Source organism: Pseudopodoces humilis, chromosome 23 (assembly GCF_049639895.1).
Source record: "Pseudopodoces humilis isolate 2021_Gansu_Grassland_sample_001 chromosome 23, ASM4963989v1, whole genome shotgun sequence".
NCBI lineage: Eukaryota > Metazoa > Chordata > Aves > Passeriformes > Paridae > Pseudopodoces > Pseudopodoces humilis.
Genome location: NC_142222.1, coordinates 9,405,001 through 9,418,611, shown reverse-complemented (window position 1 = coordinate 9,418,611; position 13,611 = coordinate 9,405,001). Strand labels below are relative to the sequence as shown.

Genomic DNA, 13,611 nt, shown 5'->3' with positions numbered 1-13,611 from the left:
ATGGATGATGGATGGATGGATGATGGATGGATGGATGGATGATGGATGGATGATGGATGATGGATGGATGATGGATGGATGGATGATGGATGGATGGATGATGGATGATGGATGGATGATGGATGGATGATGGATGATGGATGGATGATGGATGGATGGATGGATGGATGATGGATGATGGATGATGGATGGATGGATGATGGATGATGGATGATGGATGGATGGATGATGGATGATGGATGATGGATGATGGATGATGGATGGATGGATGATGGATGATGGATGATGGATGGATGGATGATGGATGGATGATGGATGGATGATGGATGGATGGATGATGGATGATGGATGATGGATGGATGATGGATGGATGGATGATGGATGGATGATGGATGATGGATGGATGGATGATGGATGGATGGATGGATGATGGATGGATGGATGATGGATGGATGGATGATGGATGGATGATGGATGGATGGATGATGGATGGATGGATGGATGGATGGCACCCTGTGGAGGAGAACTGGAGGTTCTGGTGGGTTACAAACAGAACATGACCTGGCCATGGGCACTGCAGTCCCGGAAGCCAAGTCCAGGAAGCTTGGGCTCATCCCAGCAGGGTGGGTGGGAGGGGAAGGAGGGGATGCTCCCCCTCTGCTCTGCTCTCCTGAGACCCCTCTGGAGCTGTGTCCATCCCAGCACAGCCATGGAGCTGGTGGAGCAGGCCCAGAGGAGAGACCAAAGTGGTCTGAGGTGGTCCATGGTCTCTGCTGTGAAGGAAAGCTGCCTCCTGGGACCTGCCAGCCCCTCAGCGCTCTGCTGCAGCCACTGCTCCCCTTGCTGAGGGCCAGAGCATGGACCCCACGTCCTTGTGCTCCTTCCCTCCTTTACCAGCACTGCCTCAGCCCCACCTTGCTTGGCCCAGGGTGCTGAGCCCCACTGTGACTGATGCCAATTCCTGCTCTTCTCCAGGCCAGACCCCCCATCCCACCATGAACCCTCTTAGCAACAAGGGAATGGAAAATGTTGGTGCTTCCTTGGCTGGGAGCAGCTCTTGGCCCAAGGGCTGGGATACAGAAATCATCCCACCACTGCAGCTCCACAAAGGATCCCCTGGGTGATTCTCCCTCCCCAGAAGAGCCAATAGAGCCTCTGCTTTTGGCCCCAGACTGGCTGATTTCCCCTTTTCCCCTTTTTCCAGGGGATAAAACCCAGCACTGAAGCTCCAGTGACAGCCCCAGCTGTGCTCACCCTTCCCTGCAATCCATTCCATGTGATTTTCATCACACCTTTAAAAATAAAATGCCCCAAACCCACTCAAACCCAGCCTTCCCAAGGCAGAGATTGATATTTCCACATGGCAAATGCTTCCATGCAATTCCCCAATGTCCTATTTTTGGTTTCTCACCAGTCCTGGCACTGGTTGCAGCATCTGTGCTGGAGCTCCAGCCGAGCTCGGAGGAAGGGAGTAAAGGTTTTTTGGGGCAGAAAAGGAAATCTCTCATCTCCTTCCCTGGGCTGTGCCACCCACACCTGACACCTAATGAGACTGCAGGTGGCATCAGTCCTGTTGTTTCCCTTTCCCTTTTCCCTTTCTCTACTTATTCATTTGTTCTTTATATAATTCATATTTTCCCTTACGGGAGAGCCCCTGCAGCCCCACCTCATCCCATCTTTTCAAATCCAGAAACCAAGGCACTGCCTCCAGCTCTTCCCCCTCACCTCGTACCTCTTCTCCACTTGTCACATCCATTCCCAGCTCTGTCTCTCCCGGATCCAGGGGAGCCAGGAGCAGTCATTCCAATTGTGCCTGGCTCTGTCTCTCCTGGATCCAGGAGCAGTCATTCCAATTGTGCCTGGCTCTGTCTCTCCTGGATCCAGGAGCAGTCATTCCAATTGTGCCTGGCTCTGTCTCTCCTGGATCCAGGAGCAGTCATTCCAATTGTGCCTGGCTCTGTCTCTCCTGGATCCAGGAGCAGTCATTCCAATTGCACCCAGCTCTCTCCCGGATCCAGGGGAGCCAGGAGCAGTCATTCTGATTGCACCCAGCTCTGTCTGTGTGCCTGGGAGCTGCTGGCTGGGGGTGACAGCTCTTCCCCTCTCCTGGCAGCTGTGATCAGGGTTTGGGATGCGGTGTCTGAACACATCCAGTGGATGCTCCTGATGGAGCAGGTAGCCCTTGGATCCCCTGCTCAGGGCAGGAGGAGCTCAGAGAGGTGAAACCCCCTTGCTGCTCTGCCCCTCACATAAAGGCAGTTGAATTATTGAATTATTGAATTATTATTGAAAATGGGCCACAGGCTGGAGCCTCCAGCCAGCTCCAGCTCTTCCACCTTTTCCTTCTTCCCTGTTCCCCACAGCCAGAGTAGAAAGGCCAGAGCAAGAGCTTGACACATTTCTCAGGTGGGAGAGCTGGGGGTGTTCACATGGAGAACGCTCCAGGAGACCCCAGGGCCTGAAGGGGCTCCAGGAGAGCTGGAGAGGAACTGGGGACAAGGGATGGAGGGACAGGACACAGGGAATGGCTCCCAGTGCCAGAGGGCAGGGCTGGATGGGAGATTGGGAAGATAGATATTGGCAGGGATATTGGGAAGATAGATATTGGCAGGGATATTGGGAAGATAGATATTGGCAGGGATATTGGGAAGATAGATATTGGCAGGGATATTGGGAAGATAGATATTGGCAGGGATATTGGGAAGAAACCCTTCCCTGTGAGGGTGGTGAGGCTGTGCTGGGCACACAAGAACACGACATGAGCAGATGGAAATGCAATTGCAGCCTGGTCTTCACTTGCAGAGGAGCCCACCTGTGGCTGTGGATTCTGGGAAGCTCCATGAGAAGCCTTTACTGACACGTGATGTTATTTCTGGAGTTTCCCTGAAAAACCTCAGGTTGTGCTGTATGTTGTGAAGATGATGCCCCTCCCACGAGACCCAGCAGGAGCGGTGCTGAGAGGCTGGGGAGCAGCAGCCCCCCCTCGGGGGTGATATCATTGGTGATGCCAGCACGGGGCACAGGGACCGAGCAGAACGGGCAGGGAAAGGCTGCTCTGACACCGAGATTGCCCTGTGCAAGGGGACAAGGGGTCCCTGTCCTGGCTGTGTCCAGGCAGAGCCCCTCGGTGCCGGCTGTTCTTGGACAAACAGCACCATCTATTTGCAGCACCAGAGGAGAGGGGACAGGGTGGCCTCGGGGGCTGTGCCCCTCAGCAGGACAGGGGATCCCCCCTGGAGCAGCAGCCTGTGCTGTTCTGGCTCACACCAGGACATTCCTGACCACCAGAGCCTCCTGCAGCCCTCAGGTGACACCTGGGGCTCGCTCCAAGGCCAGGGCAGGAGCTGCAGGATGCAGGAGCAGGGAGGGGAGAGGCTCCGGGCTGGGGCTCAGCTCAGCTTTGGGTCTCTCTATCCCAGTAGTCTCTGCCCTTCCATGCATGGACGTGAGGACACCACCCTGAGGGCCCCACAGGGCTCAGCCATTCCCCACATCTCCCCATCACCCACTCCTGGGACATCAGAGGTCCTGGGAAGGGGTTGGCCCCGCAGCACCAAGGGGGAGAAAGCCAGGCAGGCCCCACCTTTGCTCCAGGGGCTGAAGCTGTTCCTAACCCAGCCCATCCCCACTTCCAAAGCCAGCTCAGAACCCCTCAGGATGGACCCCAGCATGTTCTGAGTGACAGAAATTACCCAGGACCACCTGTTCCAGCCTCAGCACAGAACTGAGAGGAATGAAGAAGATCAGATTTATTAAACCTGCTGGGAAAAGGGTACAAAGGGTGGCCTGGGAACCCCAAAGCTCATGTGGAGAAACCACTACTTCTTCTTGCGACGTCTGGTCTTCATTCTGATCAGCTGCAGCCCCTGCTTCTTGATGTCCTCCCGGCTGGGGACGTAGTCATGGTCTTCATCGTCAAAGTCCAAGGTGTCTGGAGGGGACAGTGGAGAGGAGGGGCTGGAGGCTCTGCTGTGCCCGTGTCCCTGGGACAGCTGGCACATTTTGTTGGGCTCGTGGGATCCGGGGGAGTCCTTGTGGGCTTTTCCAGCCCGGCATCCCAGGGTGACCCGTGGGACCTGCTGATGCCACCACTGCGGCTCATCTGCAGCGCCGCTGGGATTCCTGTGAAGGTCTGGAGCTGCAGTGTGCTGGGCACAGCTCCTGCTTTGATAAGGAAAGGTGCTGAGCTGCCAAAAGCTCTTTGCCTCTTTGAGGAACATCCACAGGCAGGACCGAGCACTGATTTTCCTTCACAAGCAGGTGATTTTGAAGATGAGGGTGTTCCCTCCTGCCCCACAGCATCTCCCCTTGTTCCTGCAGTGGCTTGGTGCTCATCGTGCCACCGCGTGCCTTCGCTCTCCCACATCCCTGCCTGAAACCACCACCCATGACTGCAGCCTTGGGAACAGCCAAGGTCAGCCTCAAGACCTGGAAGCAATTCATGGTTGGTGTCTGCTGGGTCAGTGGGAGACAGACAAGGACTCCCAAAAATCCCAGGGGGCAGGGGCTGGGACAGTCTGTGGGACATGTCCCCACTGTGCTCTCCTACCATCTTCCATAGCGCCTTCATCCTTGAAGGAAATCTTCAGGTTCTGTGTTTCACCTGCAGTTCTTTTCTCCAGAAGGTTCCTGACCTTGGCAAAAGTCTGAGAGAGCCTGGGTTAAGTGCTGGAGGGCAGGTGGGAGTCACAACCCGAGGGTGCCACACGAGGTACCCCATGGGTGCCCAGTGCCATCCTGGGCTGAGCTGCTCCGTGGCCCTTCCCCGTGGCCTTGCTGAGGATGACTGGGGTGGCCACCTGTGAGGGCCCTGTGTGTGTCCCCTGTACCTCGCTGCGCTCGTCAGTGCTGTCCTCGGGCCGGGCTGCCACCTTCTCCTTCAGGAACTTCATCTTCTTCTCACAGTGCTGCAGCTTCTCCTCCAGCCCCACCACGGGAGCAGAGTCCTCCTGGGGGAGACAGAAGCACCTCGGCAGGCACAGCCAGGCCCTGCTGGCCGCACAGGGGTCCCTGTGCCGCCCTGCCCGCGTGGCCCTGCTCCCCGGTGCTACCTGGCCGGGGATGACGATGCCCTGCAGGCGGAGGAACAGGTTGTCAATGATGTTCTCAAACTCGATCAGGCGCTGCTGGTTCTTCAACATCTGTGCTCGCATCTGCTCCAGCCGGGCCTCTTCCTGCTTCAGGTTCTCCCTCAGCTCCTCCTCTCGCAGCCTGGAGCCACACTCACATCACCCAGGGGTGCAGGGGCACCCCAGAGCTGCTCCAAAAGCTGTTTGGGCTCCCCCACCCCACCTGCAGCCCACTCCATGCTGCTGGCAGCACTTCCCGTGACAAGCAAGGAAAAGGGAGCTGGGGGACCCCGGTGGGAGCTGTGGGTGCTCTGCCAGCAGCAGAGCTGGGAGCTCAGAAACCCTCCCAGTGCGGGAGGAGCTCGTGGCTGCAGTGGGGAGGAGGTCGGGGTGCCTGTGTCCCCCCCAGGGGTGGTGGCCTGGCTGGCACAAGTGTGCGAGGCCAGCAGCACCTGGTGGTGCTGACGGGCTGGTTAAACTTCACTTTAGCCTGCTTCAACTCCAGCTCCTGCAGCGTCTTCTTCAGCTCCTTCTTCCTCTCACTGCACTCATCGATGTGCTGCTGCAGGCTGAGCAGGGATTTCCTCTGGGCCTGGATGCTGCTGGGGATGTCCTGGCCAGGGGGGACACAAGGGCTCAGCCCAGGATGCTCCTGCTGGGAGCAGAGCCTCGGAGGGGTTACAGCACCAGCGAGCTCTGCAGTCTCTGCTCGTGGGGAAGGGCAGCTCTGTGTCTGGCTGCAGAGGGGCTTTGTGTGGCTCCGGGGAGAGGAGAGCAGTTTACTCCACGGGGAATGGGGGAGCAGGGAGGTGGCAGCTCCCCGGTGCTCCAGCAGCCCCAGGTTGCAGCAGGGATGGGTTTGCCATTACCCAGAGGCAGGAGCACTGCAGGGCAGTCTTTGCCTTCTCCATCTTGTCGGTCACAAAGGCCTCACGCTCCATCTTGGCCATGGCAGCCTTCATGTCAGCACCTGGGGTGGCAGGGAAGGAGCAGGGCAGGATGGCTGTGCCCACATCCCCCCACCCTGCCCCCGGCCAGGCACTCACCTGCCAGCACGTCCGAGGAGCTCTGGTCGTGCTCTGCGGAGAGCATGGACACAGCTTGCTGCAAGGACAGTCACTGTCACCCCTGGGGCTCAGCACTGCAGGCTGTCCCCTGCCCCACAGCCCCAGCCCTGCCTGCCCCACAGCCCCCCTGCCCCACATCCCACCTGCCTCTGCTGCCTTTCGCTCTCCTCCTGGCGCCGCAGGCTCTCGATGTGCTTCCTCTGCTCAGCCAGGGACTGGTCCCTGAGATGCTTCTCCACACGGACCTGTGGTCCTGCCTCGGCCATGAGTTTCTGGAGCACAACAGAGAAGGGAAGAGTTGCTGCCAAAGTCAGTTGGAGCTTTCTAAAGATTGGTTATTAGGTTCGAGTATTGGTTTAGATTGAGAAAAGGAAGAAATTCTTCCCTGTGAGGGTGGTGACACCCTGGCTCAGGGTGCCCAGAGCAGCTGGGGCTGCCCCTGGATCCCTGCAAATGTCCAAGATCAGGTTGGACAGGGCTTGGAGCAACCTGAGAGAGTGGAAGGTGTCCCTGCCCGTGGCAGGGGGCTGGAATGAAATGAGCTTTAAGGTCCCTGCTAACCCAAACCGTTCCATGAATCTGTGATTTGAGATTGGTGATTTGATGCCTGGTGTAAAGTGACCCCAGTCCATGCGAACAGGCTGTGAAGGAAGCTTGGCAAGGTGGGCTGGGGTGTGGGACACGCTGCCTTTGCCATGGCTGGAACTTCAGACAGGCTGACCCCAGCCCTGGGACAAGAGAGAGACCTGGGAAAAGCTCTGGGTGCTGTGGGCAACCTCAGCTCCATCTCTTGCCCCTTGCTGAAGGAAGGCTCTCACTCTGTGGGCACTGGAGGGTGGGAAAGGGCCCAAATTATCTCACCCTGACGGCATCGTTGGCTTTGAGGCTACTCCGGGCCGTGAGCTCCTCGTGGTACATCACAGTCATGCCACACAGGAGGTCCAGGTATCGAGGCAGGTACACCAGCTCCTGGCACACGGGGAGCCACACCACGTCACCCACCGGGCTCCAGGACAGGACACAGAGGGGACCAGCAGGGACACAGCCCCTTGGGCACCCTGCTCCTTTACAGGGAGAGCAGGTGAGACAGCAGAGCAGTGAGGAGGAGCTCACCCTCCTCAGGACCTCCTGCAGCTGCAGGTACAGCTTGGTCATGATCTCCCCACTCTGGATTTTCATGAGCATCTTCTCGATGTCATTGCCCAGCTGGCGAATGGTCTGGGGCAGACACGAAGTGTGTGACACTACGTGTGCCATGCCCAGTGCCCAGCTGGGGGTGCAGGGGCTGGGTTAAAGCCTCCCATGGCTGTTGGCACACCAGGAAGGGCTCCTGGCTACCTGCAGCTGTGGCTCTTGCCACTTAGGATCTGTCTCAGCTTCCTGCAGCTCCTGCAGGCGCCTCTGGCACTCATCCCTGGCCTGGCTCCACTGCTTCAGCTGGTGCAGCAGCACGTCACATACCTTCACCTGCTCATGGACTTTGGCCTCTGTCTTCTTTATGGCCACCTGGATGGGCATGAGACCATTTCCCAGGCTGGATGCTGCAGGAGAAGGGGGTGCTGCCCAGAAAACCCCACAAGGCAGAGCTGGGGACACTGAGACACTCCAGGATGCTGTCACTGGTTCGACAGGAGGGGGTCTGGGAGAGCTTTGCTCTGGGGGCTGGCTGGGGTAAGGCAGAGGTGGGAACTGCTGATGGCAGGGCTGGGCTGGGCTTAGGGGCTCTGCATAGCAGGGAGCAGGGCTGGGGATCAATAAAATCCATCAGGGCCCAGATGGGGATGTTAGAGAGCGGCCACACTGCTCTGTCCCTGCAAGAGGCCTCTGGGCAAAGGCAGCTCCGTGGGCACAGAGCCTCAATCTCCACGGGTTTATAACCAGGACACAACCTTGGGACAGGCAGTGAAGGGCAGGGACAGCCTCTCTCTGCCAGGGATGTGACTGGACACTGTAGGAGCCCGGGCAGTGCCAGGGACACGTGGGGTGGGACAGCCAGGAGGTCTGGTGGGACAAAGGGGCTGCGTGGATGGGTCCCACGGCAGGAGGGGACCCATGGGACCAGATGTGAACACCCCATGTCCCCACACAGCCCCGTGTGCTGGTGCTGGCCCCATGTCCCTCTGCCATGCACTGCTCTTCCCAGTGGCCCCAGAGCCCCAGCCCCTGTGAGCAGCTGCTGCTCCCGGCCCTGCTGTTACCTCCAGGCTCTCAGTGGCTGAAACGAGCTCCCGGCCCTCTCCAAAATCATCCTTAACGGGCAGTTTGTTGTACTGTGGGCAGGGGAGGGACAGACATGGGCACTGTCAGCCTGGCAATGGCACACCCTCGTGCTCCTGGAGGAGCTGGGGGTGCAGGGCTAGCAGCAGGCAGGGCTGCAGCAGGAGGTACTTGCTGGTACCTTCAGGACAAATTTCAGGACGCTGGAATCCTCTTGCAAAGCCGTCTGCAGGCTGGGGAGCAGCTCCCTGTTCTGACGGAGCTTTTCCTCACAGGACTGACTGAAAATCTTCCTGCCTTGCTCTGGGGGACATCAGGCAGCCCATGGCAGCGCAGGGGACGAGGGGGCTGTGACCCCCCTGTCCCCGAGCAGCCCGAGGCAGCACCTTGCAGGGCCACGAGGACACGCAGCTCCTGGCTGCGCTGGCTCAGGTCGGCCTTGGGGCCCCGAGGGCTGCCGGGGGCCTCCATCCCTCGGCCCACCATGCCCAGATCCCTGTGGAGAGGAGCCCAGGCCCTGCTGCCCTGGGAGGTGCCACAGGGCTGTGAGCGCAGGGTTCCACCGTGGAACTGTCACCACGGCACTGCCAACTGCCACCGCCACACACAACTGCTCAGCCACGGCCCAGCCACACTTCTGCTTCTGAAGGGAACAGCTTCATTAACAACTGATTAATGAGCTCTTGGAGGGGGGCACAGAAGCATTCCAGCTTTGTCTTCCACTGTGGCAGTGGCAGCTGTCAGGGACCACTCCGAGTCCCACCAGGAACAGGACAATTTCAGGGCAAACACTTGTGCATGTGCACCCAAACACACCAGCAATGCTCTCCTGGAAATGCCCACCTATTTGGAAATTCAGTTTATTAGCCAGGAAAGAGTTGTGCAGGGAGTTATGGTCTCGTTGGAATGGGCAAAGACAAACCAGTTACCAATCCTGAGCTTTATTCTGATGCTCACCATACGTTCTTGCTGAACTACAAACATAACAAGAAATGCCAGCATGTATCATTACTTGTCCATAAATAAACTCAAGCTCCCTCTACCAGAGAAAATCCTTAATGTTTGCATTTGCAGAAAAAGACTTTATAAAGAAATTGCCTTCCTAGCACCAAGCTCATGAATCAGCTTAGATTCAGGTTCTGGAACTCCAGAGCTTTAACCTGCTGCCATCCTGTTGTGCTCAAGGTGTTAACCACAGCAAACCAAGAAATTAAAGCATTGTGAAATCAGGTATTACTAACACAGCATCCTCTGGGGCTCTTGCTCAGCATCTCATTTGTGTATTTGTGAATTGTATGTTAGTGCTAATTGCCAGTGACAAGCTAAATATCAACATGATCATCTTCAATGCTTCCCAAAGCAAGGCTGAGAGGGGCAGGTGAAGGCAGCAGCCCAGGATGGTACCAGGGGAGCTGCCTGTGCACACAGAGCTCCCTCACCGAGCCCTGGCCGCATGGCACATCCAGTCACCTCACCCCTGCGCTTCCCAGGCAGCTCTCAAACCCCTGGGAACAAACAAAAGCATTTTAAAATGGATAAAGTGGTTCAAGAATCTCTGTTTCACCTGCCCTCAGCAAAACTCAGGCTCTAGAGAGGCAGATCCTCCCAAAATACTGCTGAAAGAATTGATCCTGGCCTTGCACGAGTGCACACAAATTGGCTCTGCAGAAATCCACTCCCAAGGGGCAGCCCTGGACTGAGGCTCCAGCCCTGCAGCCAAACCTCCCCTCCTCCAGCCCATTTCCAGTCTCCCTGATGGAACTGCAGGAAATTCACGATGAGTTAAAGGTGCAGAGGAAAGGTCAGCAGCACAAAGCCAGCTCTGTTTGACTGACACACGAGGGGGGAGTCTTGTGAAGGCAACAGCCACCAAAGAGCACCGTGCTCACCTGGGACACATCTCCCTGGCTGGCCCACAGCTCCTCACCTGCTGCCTGCCATGTGATGGAAACAGGAATGGCATGTTACAGGCTCCTCAAATTCCTGCTGATTTAGCTTTTAGTCACTGAACCATATCTGCTTTGCCTGCTGGTTTGTATTTTTAGTATCTCCTTCCCCCGTTGTTGTCCTCTCTTCCCCTTTTATTTGAAATACCCTAGTCTAACTTCAAATCATTTGTTTAACACAGCTGCAGCAAGATTTAACAGAATTAGCAAGAACTATATCCCATGCCTCAGGAGCTGGCTGGAAATTCCGTGCATGGATTAGAGAGCAGCAAAAAAAAGGACAGAGGATAAAGGACAGCTGCCAGAATTGTTCTGTTGCACTAGAAAGCAAAGGGGCACACACAAACAATTCCTGCTGGGAATTACTGTCCAACAAAAGCCTGTCTGGCTCCATGGCCAGAGGCCACCACTGCCTGTTTGAGATTCATTTTATCATGTGAAAGCAGCAGCTCCCAAGCACAGGCTACTCCCTCCTCCTACAAAAGCATTTGCCACAGGGATATCTCATCTACTGTTAACAAAAATAAGTATCTTATTTATTTCTGTATCTCTAATATATAAATAGATGATAATTTGTTTTTATTAATGTAGCTAAATATATTCTACAAATAAGTTATTTGGAGAACATCATCTCTATGTCAGCAAGTGCTGTTATAGCCAGTGAAGGAATTCTTTATGAATGGTCCTTTGAAGTACTTTTAATTATCAAGCAGCCAATTATGGAAGCCTAAGTCAGTTTTCATGCTGCCAAGAGAATGACTTTTAGACATGATCCACACTTTGCACCTGTTTAGAAGTGAAAATGCAGCTCTCTTTTCTCAAGGTCCCTCTCCTCACATACAAAGCCACTCCTGGGTGACCAGTGCAATCTCCCACTCAACACTGACAACCTGAAGGTACAAACAGTTGGCACCAAATCACTCCAACACTCTTCAGCAGCAACCCTGAAACTAAAGCACAGCCAGAGTAACCTCCTACCACACCCTAACTGAGTCCTCATTAGTGCAACTCTGACACAAAATCTTCTTACGGGCAAAGACATCTGTAAACCAAGCAAGTGTAAAACCATAAAAAAAACCCAACCCACACTGCATGGAAAAATCCCAAAGGATTAGTATCAGAAAATATTTGGCAGCAGGAGATTGGAAAAAACCATGAAGGCCTAACAGAAGAGTGGCTACAGCAGTCACTGCAGGGAGGCTGTTGAAGCAGATCTGCTGCAGGAAGGTTTTGTTATTCAAGCTTTTCATCTCCTTCCTCCACATCCTTCAGACTGAGCACTTCCAGGGATCCTTTCCCCTTGGTCTCGCTGCGGATCAGCTCGTCGATCTCCCTGAAGCAGCCTGGGTCGATAAGGCACACCTGGAATGTTCCACATTTCATCAGTCAGCCAAGAACGTTGGAATTTCATCAGCCCCAACCCAAGGCCTAACATTCACTCTCATTAAAACAATCTTGGTGAGTTTCTGAGGAGGACTCCGAAGAGTTGACCAGCTCTGTATGGCAACAATCTTTCCACAGAGCTCTACAGTTCCAGCTCCCCATGCTGGACATGGCTTCTGCCAGCTGGGATTGCTGGATTCTGATCTGCTCATATGAAGATTTTAATACCAAATTTTGCTTTACCACACACCAACTTCTAAAAAAAAATTTAACCGCTCTTAAAACCCAGACCCAAGCCACCAAATAAATAATAGTAACATTCCACATAGGAGAAAATCTTATCAGTGTTGCAGGATGGTTACTGCTAAGAGGAATTGCACTGTGCACTCCTCAGCTTGGAGCAGCAATCCCTGGATACCAAAGGCTGCTTCATGCCCACATCACTAGGATTGTGTGAAATTAAAAATTCCCAACTGCAGCTCTGATTCAGGATCTCTGGTAAGCCTGCAGTTTATCTAAACAACTTCCATCCATGAATTAATCTCCCAGTAAAATACGTATGTGTAGTTCAAATCAAACCTGAACCCCAGGGACTGCTTTTTGCTTACAATTTCCAGCTGTTCCTGGAAATCTTCACTCTCAGTAACTTTTATCAGTGGCTTGAGCTTCTCTTTCAGCTTCTTGCCCTCCTTTGCTGGCAGGATAAACCTCAGCCTCATGTGAGCACGTTCAATCTGCATGGTCTCCTTCAGCTGCCTGATCACTTCCAGGGCCTGTTGGACAAAAAAAAGAGCATTTACAGACCTGCTTAAAACCCAGCACCCAGATCCAAATCTCAAACCTTTTCCCCAGCTTCAGAGCCATCCCTCAGTTCTGGTCACTGCCACTCTGCTGCAGGGAGGTTGCTATCGTGCTCTTTTGACACATTAACAAGGAAAGGCAGACTTCTTGTTTGTGATCATTTTGAACACTTAAAAGCTGTCTGAAATAAAATTAAATAGCTATACTGCAAAACACCACAAACACATGTGGCCCACATGTCAACCTGATATACCACCTCAATGAGCATAAATCATAAACCTTTTATTTCTGTTCTAAGTGTATCACTGTTGGCTTTTTTCCTTTCTTTCTTCCTTCCTTCCCTGAAATCTTAGCAAACATATTGCCTTTCAGGAGCTGCTTCTCTGCAGCACTCAGCTGCCAGATGGCTACAGTAATCCCTGAGCAGGCTTCAGATCCTGGGGCTCTGCTGATCCCTCCGTGGCTGAGAGCTGAGGAATTACACTGGGCAGCACCACCCCAGAGCAGGAGCTGATCCTGCAGGAAACTCACCTGCTGCTTCGTGCTCTTGTTGGGTTTGACAGAGTAGTGAATGTCCTTCATGGCCCTTTCGATGAGGATCACCGTGTAGGGCCGCTTTGTCTCGGGGTTCACGCACTTGTCAGCCACGATGGTGGCGATGTCTCGGAACATCTGCTCCAGCTGGGTGTGCCGCTCCTTGTCCGACACCTGCAGCTCCCCTTTGGATAAAATCTGCAAAACACAGACATAAGGTAATGAACATTGTGCATTTGAAGAGTGACAAGTCGAGTAACTTTGTTAAGTTTGACAGCTGCTTGATAGGTTGGGTGAGATTTGAAATGCAGCAAACAATAACCAAATTAATAATGTGAATCATTTCAACAGACAGCATTGGAAAGGCTTCAGACAAAAAACCTCACCACAGAAACACGGGAGAGGGATGTCCCTCCTGGCTGCCACGGCAATGCTGACTCAAGAGATTTACTGAAATCTCATCACCCACAGCAAGTTCACAGTTCATATCCCGTGAGTAAGGTCTGAGAAATGAGATCTGTCACTAACACCTAAGTGAACTCTCCAAAGTTAAACAGCTGTCCCCCTGGTTTCTCTGCATTCTTAATAACTTAT

The 13,611-nt window shown here is 54.3% G+C and overlaps 2 protein-coding genes across 2 annotated transcripts in view; both read right to left on the bottom strand.

Annotated features, from left to right (window-relative positions):
* Positions 1-3,818: 3,818 nt before the first annotated feature.
* On the bottom strand, positions 3,819-8,839 carry LOC102101037 (coiled-coil domain-containing protein 183). The gene is made up of 14 exons (XM_088066369.1): positions 8,740-8,839; positions 8,535-8,656; positions 8,335-8,406; positions 7,475-7,642; positions 7,250-7,354; positions 6,998-7,105; positions 6,280-6,408; positions 6,116-6,173; positions 5,939-6,039; positions 5,522-5,682; positions 5,052-5,211; positions 4,716-4,949; positions 4,550-4,634; positions 3,819-3,931 (listed from the first exon to the last, which is right to left on the bottom strand). The coding sequence occupies exons 1-14, from the start codon at positions 8,837-8,839 to the stop codon at positions 3,819-3,821; spliced, it is 1,716 nt and encodes a 571-aa protein (XP_087922495.1).
* A 439-nt stretch (positions 8,840-9,278) lies between these two features.
* Positions 9,279-13,611, bottom strand: part of SBDS (SBDS ribosome maturation factor) — a 5,701-nt gene continuing 1,368 nt past the window's right edge. Inside the window, exons 3-5 of the mRNA XM_005525888.3 lie at positions 13,015-13,215; positions 12,291-12,455; positions 9,279-11,661 (exon numbers count right to left, since the gene is read on the bottom strand). Of these exons, the coding sequence (XP_005525945.1) occupies positions 11,533-11,661; positions 12,291-12,455; positions 13,015-13,215 (495 nt within the window). The 3' untranslated portion in view covers positions 9,279-11,532. The remainder of the gene's footprint in view (positions 11,662-12,290; positions 12,456-13,014; positions 13,216-13,611) is intronic.

Coding starts and splice junctions, on each gene's coding strand:
- LOC102101037 (XM_088066369.1), bottom strand. CDS start 8,839: ATGGTGGGCCGAGGGATGGAGGCCCCCGGCAGCCCTCGGGGCCCCAAG. Junction 7,106..7,249: donor TGCAGGAGGTCCTGAGGAGG/GTGAGCTCCTCC, acceptor CCCGTGTGCCAG/GAGCTGGTGTACCTGCCTCG. Junction 4,950..5,051: donor GCATCGTCATCCCCGGCCAG/GTAGCACCGGGG, acceptor TGTCTCCCCCAG/GAGGACTCTGCTCCCGTGGT.